This window comes from Scleropages formosus, chromosome 19 (genome assembly GCF_900964775.1).
Source record: "Scleropages formosus chromosome 19, fSclFor1.1, whole genome shotgun sequence".
In the NCBI taxonomy this organism is placed as follows: Eukaryota; Metazoa; Chordata; class Actinopteri; order Osteoglossiformes; family Osteoglossidae; genus Scleropages; species Scleropages formosus.
The window spans coordinates 21,133,638-21,147,278 of record NC_041824.1 but is presented as its reverse complement, the minus strand read 5'-3'; the positions used below and the strand labels follow the sequence as shown (position 1 = coordinate 21,147,278).

The 13,641-nt window shown below is 41.6% G+C and overlaps 1 protein-coding gene across 5 annotated transcripts; it reads left to right on the top strand.

Moving 5' to 3' along the window:
• Window positions 1-2,641: 2,641 nt before the first annotated feature.
• Window positions 2,642-12,524, top strand: LOC108939067 (glucose-6-phosphate 1-dehydrogenase-like). 5 transcript variants are annotated; one of them, XM_018760187.2, is made up of 13 exons: window positions 2,642-2,670; window positions 4,146-4,270; window positions 5,469-5,506; window positions 5,609-5,717; window positions 6,583-6,800; window positions 6,996-7,154; window positions 7,330-7,455; window positions 8,450-8,543; window positions 8,694-8,880; window positions 9,498-9,733; window positions 9,838-9,914; window positions 10,378-10,470; window positions 11,107-12,524. In XM_018760187.2, the coding sequence occupies exons 1-13, from the start codon at window positions 2,649-2,651 to the stop codon at window positions 11,195-11,197; spliced, it is 1,575 nt and encodes a 524-aa protein (XP_018615703.1). In that variant the 5' UTR covers window positions 2,642-2,648; the 3' UTR covers window positions 11,198-12,524. The 5 variants fall into 5 exon arrangements, with proteins under 5 accessions (XP_018615703.1, XP_018615706.1, XP_018615705.1 ...); XM_018760190.2 differs by lacking the exon at window positions 2,642-2,670 and adding an exon at window positions 2,699-2,754; XM_018760189.2 differs by lacking the exon at window positions 2,642-2,670 and adding an exon at window positions 3,297-3,348.
• Window positions 12,525-13,641: the final 1,117 nt, after the last annotated feature.

Here is a 13,641-nt window from a genome sequence, read left to right as displayed (position 1 = left end):
TTTATCAACACTTCACAATACAGCAAAAAAATACCAACATGTTCAGCCAGTTTGGGTACCTTTCACCTTCTCAGGTTAACAGTACTGTCCCCCTTGACCTGAGCACTCCTGACAAATCCACCTGCTTTGGAGGGAAGGTGGGAGTCATTAAGTAAAGATATCACTTATTTGTATACTGGCTGCTGCTCATTTAATTGACTAACCTTAACCATGAGGCCACTTTTTTTTTTTTTTATAAACTTTCCTGGTGAAGACATGCATAATCCTGAATGGGGTCTATCGTGGTAGCACTGTGTGCAAACTTATTGAAGGTACATGACCAGATTTCCCTTGATATATTAACTGATTTGTTCTATACATGAATTGGGTCTTGCAAAGATTAAGTTTGGTGTGTGTGTGTGTGTGTGTGTGTGTGTGTGTGTGTGTGAGAGAGAGAGGGTCAGCTGAATTGGAACATGCCAGTTAATGGCTAAGCAATGGTTCAGTGATCACCTTCTATTACACCTATTGAAGATGAGATATTGAAGTTATCACATAGTACAGGATGTGCTCATTTCATGAATGTTCAACTTTTTCAAAAATGCAATTTACAATTTTGAATCTACATACTTGTCAACTAACTTTTGTAATAAATAGCTGGAGTAAAGCTAGTATTAATACACACTGCGTGAAGCTGTATTTTCTAGGATGAGAAGTATAGTCCACCCATGAGCCTTGGTGGGTTTGGCTAGATACCACCTTATGCTCTGAAACTAACCTTGCAAAGGTCATATGAGTGATTTTACGAAACATAAAGGAGTTGCTCAAGATGGTATGTACTCTTAGTGTCTGGACCCTGCTGAAAGTATGGTGGTGTACTGAATGCTTGTCAGGTCCTGTTTAAGTGTTAATGTGCATCAGGTCCAGGAAACACATTAAGTTGTGTTTCTTAGGTTTGTAGTGTTTGCCAGTTGCATGAAAAACTTGAATTTTGAAATGGGCAATTATAGCATCTTGTTTTTTCATGCTTCTGGAATGTTTTCACTATTACAAAATTATCAGATGTTGGCTTCATAAATAATCTAATCAACACTTGGAATTGTTAATTTGATTCATTTGAGTTTGGTCCATGTATCAACTGTGCTGTGCTCAAAGCTGTTTGAGCTAAGTTTTTTTTTAAACTTCCTTTAAGGAATGTACAAGTCTAGGCAAAAATTCATGCTTCATTTGCCACAACTGCAGACAGACATAATTCTGCTGCTTATCTGGGATGTAGTCTGAGATGGTTTAACTGCCTTTTTTTAAAAAAAAAAAAGGCAGTAGGTACTACTGGTCACAGCAATATGGACAAACAGTACAGTGAAATTGCACATACATCCATCTACACAAAACAAGGGCAAAAGGTTGCAATATTTTAAAAATGGGATTCTGTAAACTGGTGCCTGCTGTGTGGTGGGTCTGGAGTTTGAGTCCTGCTTGGGATGCCTTGTGATGGACTGGTGACCTGTCCAGGGTGTGTAACCTCCCTCTTCAGCCTTGCGCCCTGTGCTGCCGGGTAACAAATGCAGGGGGTGAATTGAGATTTATTCTGAAGGACTGTGGAGTAGTCAAATGTCACTCCAGTAAACTTGTAACCTATCATGGTATGAGAATTAATGCATTAAAGTGTGTGGAGCAGCCTAACATTTAAAATTCAACATAAGATGTCCCAGGAAATATGCCGTGGCCTGATTCTATGTGCCCTGTTACGGGGGTGGAGTGGCTTAGTTACTCTGGTTAGGGTTCGGCTGCTTAGTCTCCACATCATTGCCAGATGATACCCCATCTGAAGTGCTGTCAGCTTTTCCCTGAAAGGGAAGCTGCCCCCCCCCCCCCTTTTTTTTTTTTTTTTTTTTTTTTTTTTTTTTTTTTTTTTTTTTTTTTTTTTTTTTTAAATTTAAATATACACATCTGAAAAAGCTTTTAAAAGAATGTCTGCCACTTAGTGTAACCCATACTCAATATTTTAGAACTATGGCTACCATGCTCATGGTAGAGTGTACATAGGTTACTATAAATTATAATATAGGTATATGTGTAAATCATACACTATATAACTTTGAGATCATGTCTGTTAATAGTCATTCATGCAATGACTCCCGTAATGTAAATCATGTTTATATAATAGGTATACTAAGAAGGAATTGTGGATATTCGGATAAAGTTTTATGCAGCTCCTTGTGTATGTACGTACATTTATGTTGGAAATAAACTGTGTACTTAGAATCACGTGTCTGCCTCTGTCTTTTTAGGACTTTCACCTAAAAAAAAAAAAGTGTATATAGAAACAGTAGTTGACAAGTAAAATAACTCTACAGTATCCAGCTATTGAAGTACGTGGGCTGAATGAAGGCAAGCACACTTTCAGCAATGGTTTTTTTTTCTTATATAATGATATGGGCCTAAGTATTTCAGTGGTGTAATTACAACGTATTTGTATTAAATTCAAGTAGTGTAGGACTGCGTGATCAAGGAGCAAAAAAAAAAAAATTTTTTTTAATTCAACAGAGCTGAAGTACGCTGCTCTCCCCCGTCCACAGCGCGCGGCAGCTCTGGAGCCTTGCGCTCCCCGCCCTAGCATTTTCAAATTGGCCTCGGTATCAGCCGTGACGTCACCCGCAGCAGGGGTAATGGGGAGCCGGGCGAGCGCTGGTAAGTTCATATCTACCAATAACACGAGTTGGGCCGTTCATCTCCTCCCAGAAGGTGGGGACGCCAGGGAAGACGGCGAGGAAGGTGTGCTCAGCTATCAGGAGACTGGTAGAGAACAACAGGCTATTTCGTGGTCGCTTAGCGGGAAGGGAAACGCCGCGTGGTTGAGCTACGGCTAGCAGTAGTAGCTGGGCAGCTTAGGGTTTAGGCTTAGCCTGCGGCTACAGCAGCGGATAACGGTGTGTATGAGCGGCACTTGGAGTGTTTGTGCCACGAGTGTGCCAGTCTGCTTCAGCGGTACAGGCGACGGACGGAAAAACGCCACAAAAACAACAAGAGGAGGGCATAGCGACACTGAATGAATATTCCCTGTGTTACTCTGCAGGTGACTTGCTGCTGCTGTCAGCCAGCGTCGTTGTTACGCAATTCAGTTGTCCAAGGGGGTTAGTGTTACTCGGGAATGAATCCGTGACTGTGTGTTTGTCCAGTAATTCTAGTGAGGGGGTGCCTTACACACAGGCTGCATAACGACTGTCTACCTCAGCAAGCAACCTGCTCGCCGGAGTCCTCCTCAGTCGCTCTGTCCAACGCGAAATCGATTTAAAAAAAAAAGATCATTAAATCATTATTGAGCAGATTTTGGTGGCTATATGCTAAGACGCTGCTAGCCGCAGACTGGTAAGTACACGAGCGCCCGCCCGGGGGATTTTATTTAATGACATTACAGGTTAAGCTCGTGCCGCGGTCGTTGTGAGTGAGTGCGCGCGCACGCTTCTGCTGCTGCTGCTGCCGCCGCCGCCGCAGCAGCCTGTGTGCGCGCTTGCGCGCGCGCCTGTTTGATGATCAGTCTGTCACACATCCGGTTTTCTCCATCATGCACGCGGACGCTCGGTGTGTGTCAGAGAGGCCGCCGTGTGTGTCGCAGGAGCCCGGTATGTACCATAGTGATGCGAAAGTCACACATTGACAGTGTGTGTGGCGTGTGTGTGTCCGTGTCCCTCCCGTTGCCTCTCATTTCCCGCAGACCAGACAAAACTGATTATGGTGTACCTCGATATATGCATCTCCAGTGTTTCATACATGTAAACAAACCAACTGAATTCGGTGCATTTGTAAAGGCACTTTCTGTTTTTCACCGTGTCCTATTGAACTTGAATTGATTGCCTTTTGATTTTCAAAATGACATTCACACTATTTCACTCACTGTGAGTGTTAGTTTGTGCATTGATGTGAAGCTGGTGACCGGGGTGAGTGCAGTCTGCTTCTGTCTGTGCCTGTAGCTCTTTGAGGTTTAATGTATTAAAATACAAGTTCCTGTACCTGTTTACACACACAAAGTCTGAATGTACTTCTGTAATTTAAATTTACCTTAAGATCATACTTTACAAGGATTAGAGCTGGTTGTTCCATAGAGAAAAAGTTTAGTTTTTTTTTTTCCATTGCTTCTAATCACTTTCTCCTCACTCATCCATCAGAACAGAAGATGAGTGGAATCCCACTCTCGCGCTCTGAGATTTTTGGACAGCTCAGGAAAGAACTGCACGATGATGAGGAGTTCCACCAGTCAGATGCTCACATCTTCATCATCATGGGTGCATCGGTAAGTACTGCCCTCTGACTTGATCCACAGGTGACAAAAACACTCAAAATCTCTTCCAAACTGACCACATCATTATTCTTCCTGTTGCTGCTGTACTGTTTCACTGTACACCAAGCTATAGTCTGCAGGTAGTAATGTCACATTCCCTCAGATTTTTGCCTTGTGTTAAACTGCAGAGTGAGGAAGCTGTGCAGTATGTTTGCAGTTTTGTCAGAGGGAAGCAGTTCAGTGGGAAATTGCTCACACTGCTGTAACTTCAGCTGACAAAGTTGGCGAGGTCGAAAGACAAAAAAGTGCTGACTCCGTGGTTTCTTTTTTGAGTGAGTGATAACTTCGGTGGAGTTACCATCCACATTATAATGTGAACCTTGGCAGTTCACATGTTCTGTTCTCTTGACTTTGTGGGACAGGCTGTTAGTTAAAAATAAAATCTTTGACTCTAGACCACTGCTAAAGTTTTGTCTAAACTTTAGCAGTGGTCAAACTGCTAAAGTGTCAGGGGTTTTCGAAATGTAACTGGACATGCATCTGAGTAGCCTGCTTGGTTGCCTGGTGATCTCAATGTCAAACCACCATTTCCTGTATCACAAGGGTGTGTCGCATGTACTGGTTATTCCGCATTTAAATTCCCATGTGGGTCTTGTTTTGCTCCATTCAGAATCACTGTATATTTCATCAACACCCCAGTGTGTGATTCAGCTTTTGTGTGCTGAAATATTTTTTAGAGTGGTGTACAAAGTATTGTAACTGATGGAATCCACATAGACATATGAATTGACATTACTGGTTAAAGTGGTATATCAAAATGAAGATGTATCCATTTTATTTAGTTTTTAGTTATTTCGGTGCAGCGCATGCACTATGTGATTTTAACATATACAAAATGTTTTCCTTCAGGTGTTCAGAGGAGTAGTAGAGTAGTAATTAATTGTCAATAATTTGACAGTTGCTATTATCATCAAATCACTATTGTAAATAATCTGATTTGCAGTAGTAAGTCACCTTCCAGAAACATGGAAAACCTTGTATTTTGTAGTATTCCTCGTAACAGTCCCTTTAGCATAGAACTTGGAAAAACAAGTGTTCAATTTAGTCCACATTATGAAAGAAGAGTTGAATAACCTAGAAGTTATGGAGAGGGGATGGTTAAAAGCTAGAGCTTTGTTAACTACATATTCTGTTTTTTCTTTGCATCCAGGGGGATTTAGCCAAAAAGAAAATCTACCCCACATTATGGTAAGCACTAGTGGCGGTGTGATCATGGTGTGTGTTCAGCTGGGCTTTGCAAATGATTAGTTCTTCTGTCCCCTCTTGCCATTTCCCTTTGTTGCCTTGAAGGTGGCTGTTCAGAGATGGACTTCTTCCGGAACAGACTCACTTTGTGGGCTTTGCCCGCTCTGATCTGACAGTGGAGAGCATCCGCGCTGCCTGCCTGCCTTACATGAAGGTGAGGAGCATAGTGAAAAGGTATTACTGAACCAACCGTTAGGTTTGTCTGAAACCACAATGCAAGTTGTTTATTCCATAGAAGATCAAATAAAACCAATATGTGAAAGCGACTCATCAGTCTCCTTTACCACCCACTTCCCAATTCTGTGCCTAATGCCACAGTCTTTACCTTCCCCTAGCCAGTCCCCATGCAGTCTCATGATAAATCTGCTTTGTGAAATAATTATTTTTTATATGTATTGTTGTTGTTGTTGTTATTTTGATGTATTTCCTTAATTAGATTTCATTTATTGTGGGTTTTTTTTTTAGGTGGGGCAGGTGAACTTGGGATGTAGTTGAAAAGAATTAACTACTATCTGGTTTTTCAATATTCGGTTGGTATTCAGGAACAAATTAGAACCAGTTTCTGGGGGATAAATGTACTATTAAATGGTTATTTTTGAGTAGCCAATTCAAATTTTAAGGTTATTGCATGACAACCAAGACATGTTTTGCAAATATCCCTAGACACTGCCTTATGGGAAATGAATTTTTTTAATGAAAAAAAAGGTGCAGGTCCCATGAAGTGGGGTTGTGCTTCAAAATTCTGTATAAAAGATCTAATTTTTTTTTTTCGTGGCTGGTATGGCAAATTAAAAAAATCAGAGAAGAAAGCTGCATGCAATATACAGAATGTAAAATTTTTGACACTTCCTCAAAATGATTTCCATAGTCATCTGTCAATGATTTACAAGGGTATTACTTGTTCTTGTTTTGCCTTTTGTGAAAATTCACTTTACTCACTTTTGTTATCACTCTGTTTATAGGGGATTCTGTGTGTGTGTGTGTTTGTTTGTTAATTACCCTGTGTTCCCACACCCTAGGTTGCAGATGCTGAGAACGAGCGTCTGGCTGCTTTTTTTCGCCAGAACTCATACCTGAGTGGGAAGTATGCTGACGAGGGTTCCTTCACCCGACTAAATGCCCACCTGCTCTCATTGCCTGGTGCTGCTGAAGCCAACCGCCTCTTCTACTTGGCCCTGCCACCCAGCGTCTACCAAGACGTCACCAGCAACATCCGGAAGCACTCCATGAGCGAGAAGTCAGTGTTCAGACTGCTACTAAATTGTGTTCATTGAGATTTTAAAGAAGGAATAAGAGTCATACACTCCTCCTCCACTTAGTGTGTTTGTCTGAGATGTTATAGAACACAGCATGTTTGTCATTCCATAGGGCTGTGGCTTAGTGATAGTCTGGGATCAAGTGCAACCTTGAAACCACCCCCTCCCCCTTCCAGAGGCTGGACAAGAGTAATTGTGGAGAAACCATTTGGTCGTGACCTTGAAACCTCAGAGCAGCTGTCTGCCCACCTGTCCTCCCTGTTCACAGAAGACCAGATCTATCGCATTGATCACTACCTGGGCAAGGAAATGGTACAGAATCTAATGGTGCTTAGGTATGAATCCCTTCTGTGTGTGTGTGTGTGTGTGTGTGTGTGTGTTTCTGTATCTGCATGTGTTTGTATATCATCTTCTTGTAAATTGTGTTTTTCCATCCCATAATCTTACCCCGCTTCCTATATTTCTGTACAGTTGTATCGGTGGGTGTGTTACTGTTATTACCTCCTCCAGGTTTGGGAACAGGATCTTTGGTCCCATCTGGAATAGGGACAGTGTTGCCTGTGTGGTCCTCACCTTCAAGGAGCCCTTTGGCACCCAGGGCCGTGGTGGATACTTCAACGATTTTGGCATAATTCGGTGAGCATTAGCACCACATAAAGGGTATTACCATTGCACTGTTACTTTAGTCAGATTCAGAGAAATGATGGTGAAAGATTTGTCTGTCTCATGATTTTGTCTTGTCTGTATATGTTTTCATTATCCATGTACTGTATATGATTTCTGCACAAGCAGTTCAGTCTGCTAAATGCATAAAAGTAAATGCAAAATCATTTACTTTTATACATTTAGCAGACTGAACTGCTTGTGCAGAAATGCAAAATCATTAACTGAGACTCTTGATGTAGTCTGAGGCTTTTTTTTATATAAAATTTCTTAGAGAGTCAGTAAATGGGAACGAAGAATGAAACAAGTATTTCTTGCTCCCCTAAATGACAGGGCCATTACGTCATGGACATGCTGAAGAATTTGCTGTGAAAACATTGCAGTGCAGTACATATCCACACGTTTTTTTATAACACTTCTGGTGCAAGGAAAGCATGTGATAGTTACGTCACGGTTGCCCTGCTCTCCCTGTATGTTAGAACACCTAGTGGGCTGAGCTGTGTGGCACCTCTGTGTGACACTGCTGTAAGACTCAGGAACCAGGGAACAGGTACATGTTTGTGAAGGCTCTGTAAAAGGCATGTGTGTTTCTTAGGGACATAAAGACATGGGCTTAACTGAAGCCTTCCCTCTCTTCCTGACTCGTTTGTTTCTGTGCTCATATACAAGTTTGTGTGTGTCCTATGTGGTCAAATATAAATATTTTATTTCGGTCTCTGTAGACATTTGAAAATGGACAGTAAATAATAAGCAAGAGAATAACTTGTCATGCATTTTAAATTTGGATTAAGATTGGACACATGACTGAACTGGCCCATTATTGTTCTCAGTGTAAACAATTAATCTTTTGTGGTTGCATGTATTTATTTTTCTCTTTTTGATTACCTGTGTGAAGATGACTTTCTAGCATTAGACTATGTGATTTTACAGCATTACAGATGGTTGACAAACTTTCTTCCTTTATAAGCGACGTGATGCAGAACCACCTGCTGCAGATGTTGTCCTTGGTTGCCATGGAGAAGCCAACTTCCACCAGCTCCGATGACGTGAGAGATGAGAAGGTACTGGCTGCACCACTAACATTTCATGCCCTGTGTCAATCAGCTGTGCCAGGAGGAGGATGAAATGACAAGAGCCTATCCATAGATAACCTGTACATTGTGTGGTGAAGTGTTGACCATTGCTGACCAGCTCTTCTTCTGTACCCCCAGGTGAAGGTGCTGAAGTGCATTGCCCCAGTGTCTATGGCTGATGTGATCCTGGGACAATATGTGGGTAATCCTACAGGTGAGGGGGATGCTAAGCTGGGCTACTTGGACGACCCTACAGTCCCAAAAGGCTCTCATACCCCCACCTTTGCCACGGCTGTCTTGTACGTCCACAATGAGCGATGGGATGGTGAGTGCAGCAGACGGTTCTCTAAGCCTCTGTTCTCTCCATGTCTCCTTGACTAGCCTTGAAAAAGTGCAAGAGCCTGTGAATGACTAAACAGTGGAGCTGTGAAAGACAGCTTGTAGCAAGATCAGAACTGTGGTGGGAATTCATTCGTTACTCTAATTCTTCAGGAACTTGCATTTAGGGGTACTTAATAAAAATTGACTGGATATGAGGTCTCTAAGATCACAGTTGTGGATCACTGAATTAGGCACTAATCTCTGTGCTTCTTGCTAATTTCTGTCTTACATTGCAGAAACACATCTGATACCTTATTTTGAAAAGATCATTCTGTGTCAGGTTATTGGGGCTTAACTCCTCCAGTCAATGATCCTGAAATCAGTGTGCCAGTTGTTTGTCCGAATGTTGATGTTGAATCACGGGTAAATTTTACAAAATAACATTACCTGTTTAACTGGGTAACTTTCATGAAGAAAATCAAAATTGTCCCACGGAACAGCAGTTTGATAGTTTCTTCAAGACAGTGTCTTGTCTCTTGTCATCATTGTTTACTAAAGTTATATAGATAGTTTGGATGTTCTTGTTCCACACTGTGTTGTGATGTGGCACTTTATCTCCAGGTGTGCCCTTCATCCTGCGCTGTGGCAAGGCCCTGAACGAGCGCAAGGCCGAAGTCCGGCTGCAGTTCACCGATGTGCCAGGCGACATCTTTGAGGGCCAGTGCCAACGGAACGAGCTGGTAGTTCGCGTGCAGCCAAACGAGGCTGTCTACGCCAAAATGATGAGCAAGAAACCAGGCATGTTCTTCAACCCAGAGGAGACAGAGCTGGACCTCACTTATGGCAGCCGGTATAGGGTGAGCGCTGACGGAAGACACACTGACGCTGGGACGCAGGCATGCCATGTTGCTGCTGCTGTTGCTGTTTTTGTTGCAGTAAGAGTTTCTCTCCACCATGTCAGGATGTGAAGCTGCCAGACGCCTATGAACGCCTCATTCTGGATGTCTTTTGCGGGAGTCAAATGCACTTTGTGCGCAGGTTTGTTTTGGTTAATGTACCACCTTGTTAATATTGCTGTCCATTTTAGCATGCTTACGTTACTTTTGTTTGTGTGTTGCTGATTTTTATGGTTACATTTCCATTTATAGTCTTAGGAAGATTTTCCTAAAAGTACAATAAATCCTGAATGTGTGTTAAGGGCAGTGGGTAGTGTAGTATTTGTTGTTTTGCAGTCAGATCCCTGGTTCAAACTTCACTCCTGTGGCAATGTACTTGGCCAGAATTTCTCCAGCAGGAATGCCCTCCTTTGTAAATTGGCGGCTAACGTGTATCAAGTGACTTGCCAAAACTAACAGTCATCGTGATCAAGGCTTGAGCTCAAAAAATGTTAAGTTGTACGGTACATTTGTGGCCACGAGGTGGCATTAAATTCCATTCCCTTTCTTTCCTGCAGTGTAGTTTTGGTTTGCTTAATCACTCTGAATTGCAACTTTTTTGTCAGCGATGAGTTACGAGAAGCTTGGAGGATCTTTACGCCTCTTCTTCATCAAATAGAGAGAGAGAAGATTCCACCTATTCCATACACTTATGGAAGGTATGAACTGAATGCAGAAATTCATTGTGTATTTTGTCTTATGGTTATCAAGCTGGCACTGCTGCTTTAAAATAAGTCTGATCAGCCCAGAGGCCTGTTTTTTAGACACTACTGGTTTGGCCTGTTGCTGTTCATTTTTTTTTTTTTTTTTTTTTTCCCTTCCCTCCCCTGATTTTTAGTTACAGCCTATTTTCAGTAGTTTATATCAGGGCATTGATGCTTTTTCTGTAGAATGCTGCCTGCCTTGTGCTAGACCTGTGGTAGAAGCTAATCCAACGGTGACTATACCTTGAATAATTTTATATTCCTAATATAATTTCATTGTAAAAATATTGTTTTAATATATTCCTGTAAGTATCAATGAAAAGGGAAAGCTCATGTTATCACTGAGCTAAATAATTTTGTTAAAATGATTAAAAACTATAGTTGGTACAAATTACCAGGCATTTAAACTGTTTAACCCTGTTGTCTACATTTGTGTAAATATTAACACCAAATGTTAGCTAGTTAGTCCTTTCATTCACTTTTCCTTTTTACACACTGTCACTCGATATGCCTCCTAATCTTTACTCTGGATATCTTGTCCCTCTCTCCAACTATGCCCTTTTTCACTCTTTCTGCCTCTCCCTCTTGCAGCCGAGGTCCACCTGAGGCAGATGAGCTGATGAAGCGAGTGGGATTCCGCTATGAAGGAACATACAAGTGGGTCAACCCCCATCGACTTTGAGAGGAGGGAAAGGCACTTGGTCAGGGAGAGTTTGTGATATTCTTGTGCTGCTAGACAAGGGGTGGGGAGGGGGTTTTGGGTTATGAGCGCTTTTTCCTAGGAGCAATAATCTTGTATGGAAGAGAGGAAATGAAGAGTCATCCTCATGTTGGCTTTACGGTGAGGAGTACGTAGATGGAGGTAAACGATATGCTAATTCCCTGAATAATTTGAAGCTGAAACCGCACAAAAGAACAGAGAGGAAGAGTAGAGACAGATGGGAGATATGGAGATGCACGTTCATCCAGCTGCTCTGCATATCTATAAACCTGTCTGCCTGCATTCCTATACTTTTGTTACTCCACTTGACTCCTTGTTCTTAAATTTAGTAGTGAATGAAGAATCACTGATTTTTCTATAATACTAGTTGCAGTGATGGAAAGAGTCAGCTGATGGTTATGACCAATTCATTTGTACTAGAGTGTATAGGTTTGATTGTTCAGTGGTTGGTTTTAATTTTGTAACACATTTGCTTGGTATCTCAAACCATATTAGCCCTGACATGAACTGTAGCAGATGTGAGATACTGTTGAGGTTTCTTCCCAACATTTCTAGTTTACTAATGCTTACACACTACTTAATATTTGTTGCATTCCTTTTCATCTCTTCAGTTGCATCTTTGTTACCACTTTCCTCAAGTGTACGCTGCAAAAAATACTTCAGTCATTACCATAGTATGCTGTACTGTCAGTATAACTAGTGTGTATTTCATGGTGGTAAAAGCTTGTGGCAGGATGGTAAACGGTTCCAAACCGTGGCTGAAGGTATACTTCACAACCTGCTTCCTAAAAATTAATTTTGTAACACTCCCACATTATATTATGACATGCAGAAGGTCATACTTCAAGTTTAGTATTGAATTTTACTTGCACTGCACATTTACGTATGTTTACCTGATACCATAATTCTCTGCATTATTATCTCTGTTTAGATACATTTGCACAGTGACTTGTAGTTTTCATTAACAGAGTGAAGGATTTTAAATAGGGTTTAAGTTTACAATTTAGTCTGGTGGAAGAAGAAATTATTCTTAAGTTATTGTAGAGGTGGAGGAAGCCCAAAGGTAGGATGGATATACAGTTTATTGTCCCGTGACTGGAGGTAGGGTAACAATTTTAGAATGACCAGCCAGCCCCCTGTATCACTATTCTTTTTAACCCTCTCAGTGCCCAACTACTACTAGCAGCAGGGAAAATTTGTACCAGTTGATACTAATGTGCAACATCTGCCTGGAGAGGGTTAAAATACATTTTCCATAGTTTCCAAATACAAATACATACACATTGGCTGAAGCCAATTGTCCCCAGCGGGGTCGCGGCAAGCCAGAGCCTAACATGGCACAAGGCTGGAGAGGGAGCGGATACACCCAGGATGGGACACCAGTCCGTCACAAGGCACCCCAAGCTGGACTCAAACCCCAGACCCACTAGAGAGCAGGACCGGGCCAAACCCGCTGTGCCATCCCGCCTCAGTTTCCAGATATATGTAATAAAAGTCAATGTGACTTGTGTAAAATGTGTAATATCAAATATTTAAAAACAAATGTGAAGTGCTGTATAATGCACCATCTAATTTTAGTAATCACTACAATGAAAACCAAATTCTTAAAGTTTGCCTTGGAAGGAATCCTGGTATTCACTAGCCTATTCTCCCTCATTAAGCTCACTGATTAGAGAGTCACTGTATGCTATAGTGCAATGACCAGTCAGCTACAGGACAGGATACCCCCATCCCCTGTATTTAGTCTGCTCATGGGAAGACAAACTGTACACTTTTTAAAAAGTCTGGGAAATAGAGATGTATAAAGCAATTGCTTTGTTTAAAAAAAAAAAAAACAGTAATTCAAAGGTGCCCAACAACCTCCTGTTGGTGAACACACACAGTCTTGGTGAACCTAACCTTGGACAGGTTGAACTCTGAAGTTAACACTCCAAAGGCCTTGAGATGACAGAGGCAGGGGGCCTCCAGTACAGGCTGGTACTGACTGTATGCCCTTGTCCTGTGAGTGTCAGTGCAAGAGACCAGCTAAAACAAAGAATGATTAATATTGCCACTAAATGGTACATAATTGCACTGTATGATGTTGGGAGACCATCTGTTACACTGCTTCCCCCCCCCCCCCTTTTTTTAAAAGATTTTGTAGACTTGGATTATGCTGTAACAATTCTGAAGAGAGTTATAAGAAAAAAATTGTCATGGTTGACTCTTTGTTGACTCAATAAATAGCTTTTGCTGCCTCTTACCCATTACTTGTTCATTTTAATTATGTCCACTCAAAACTGGGTGCAAGCTGGGAACTTCTTGTATTGGATAAATGGGACGGAACAGTGAAGGCAAAGCAACTTAGTGTCCTACGTTGCTGCTATAGAAAACATCTGGATGGCTAGTGAACAAAAACTAGTTTC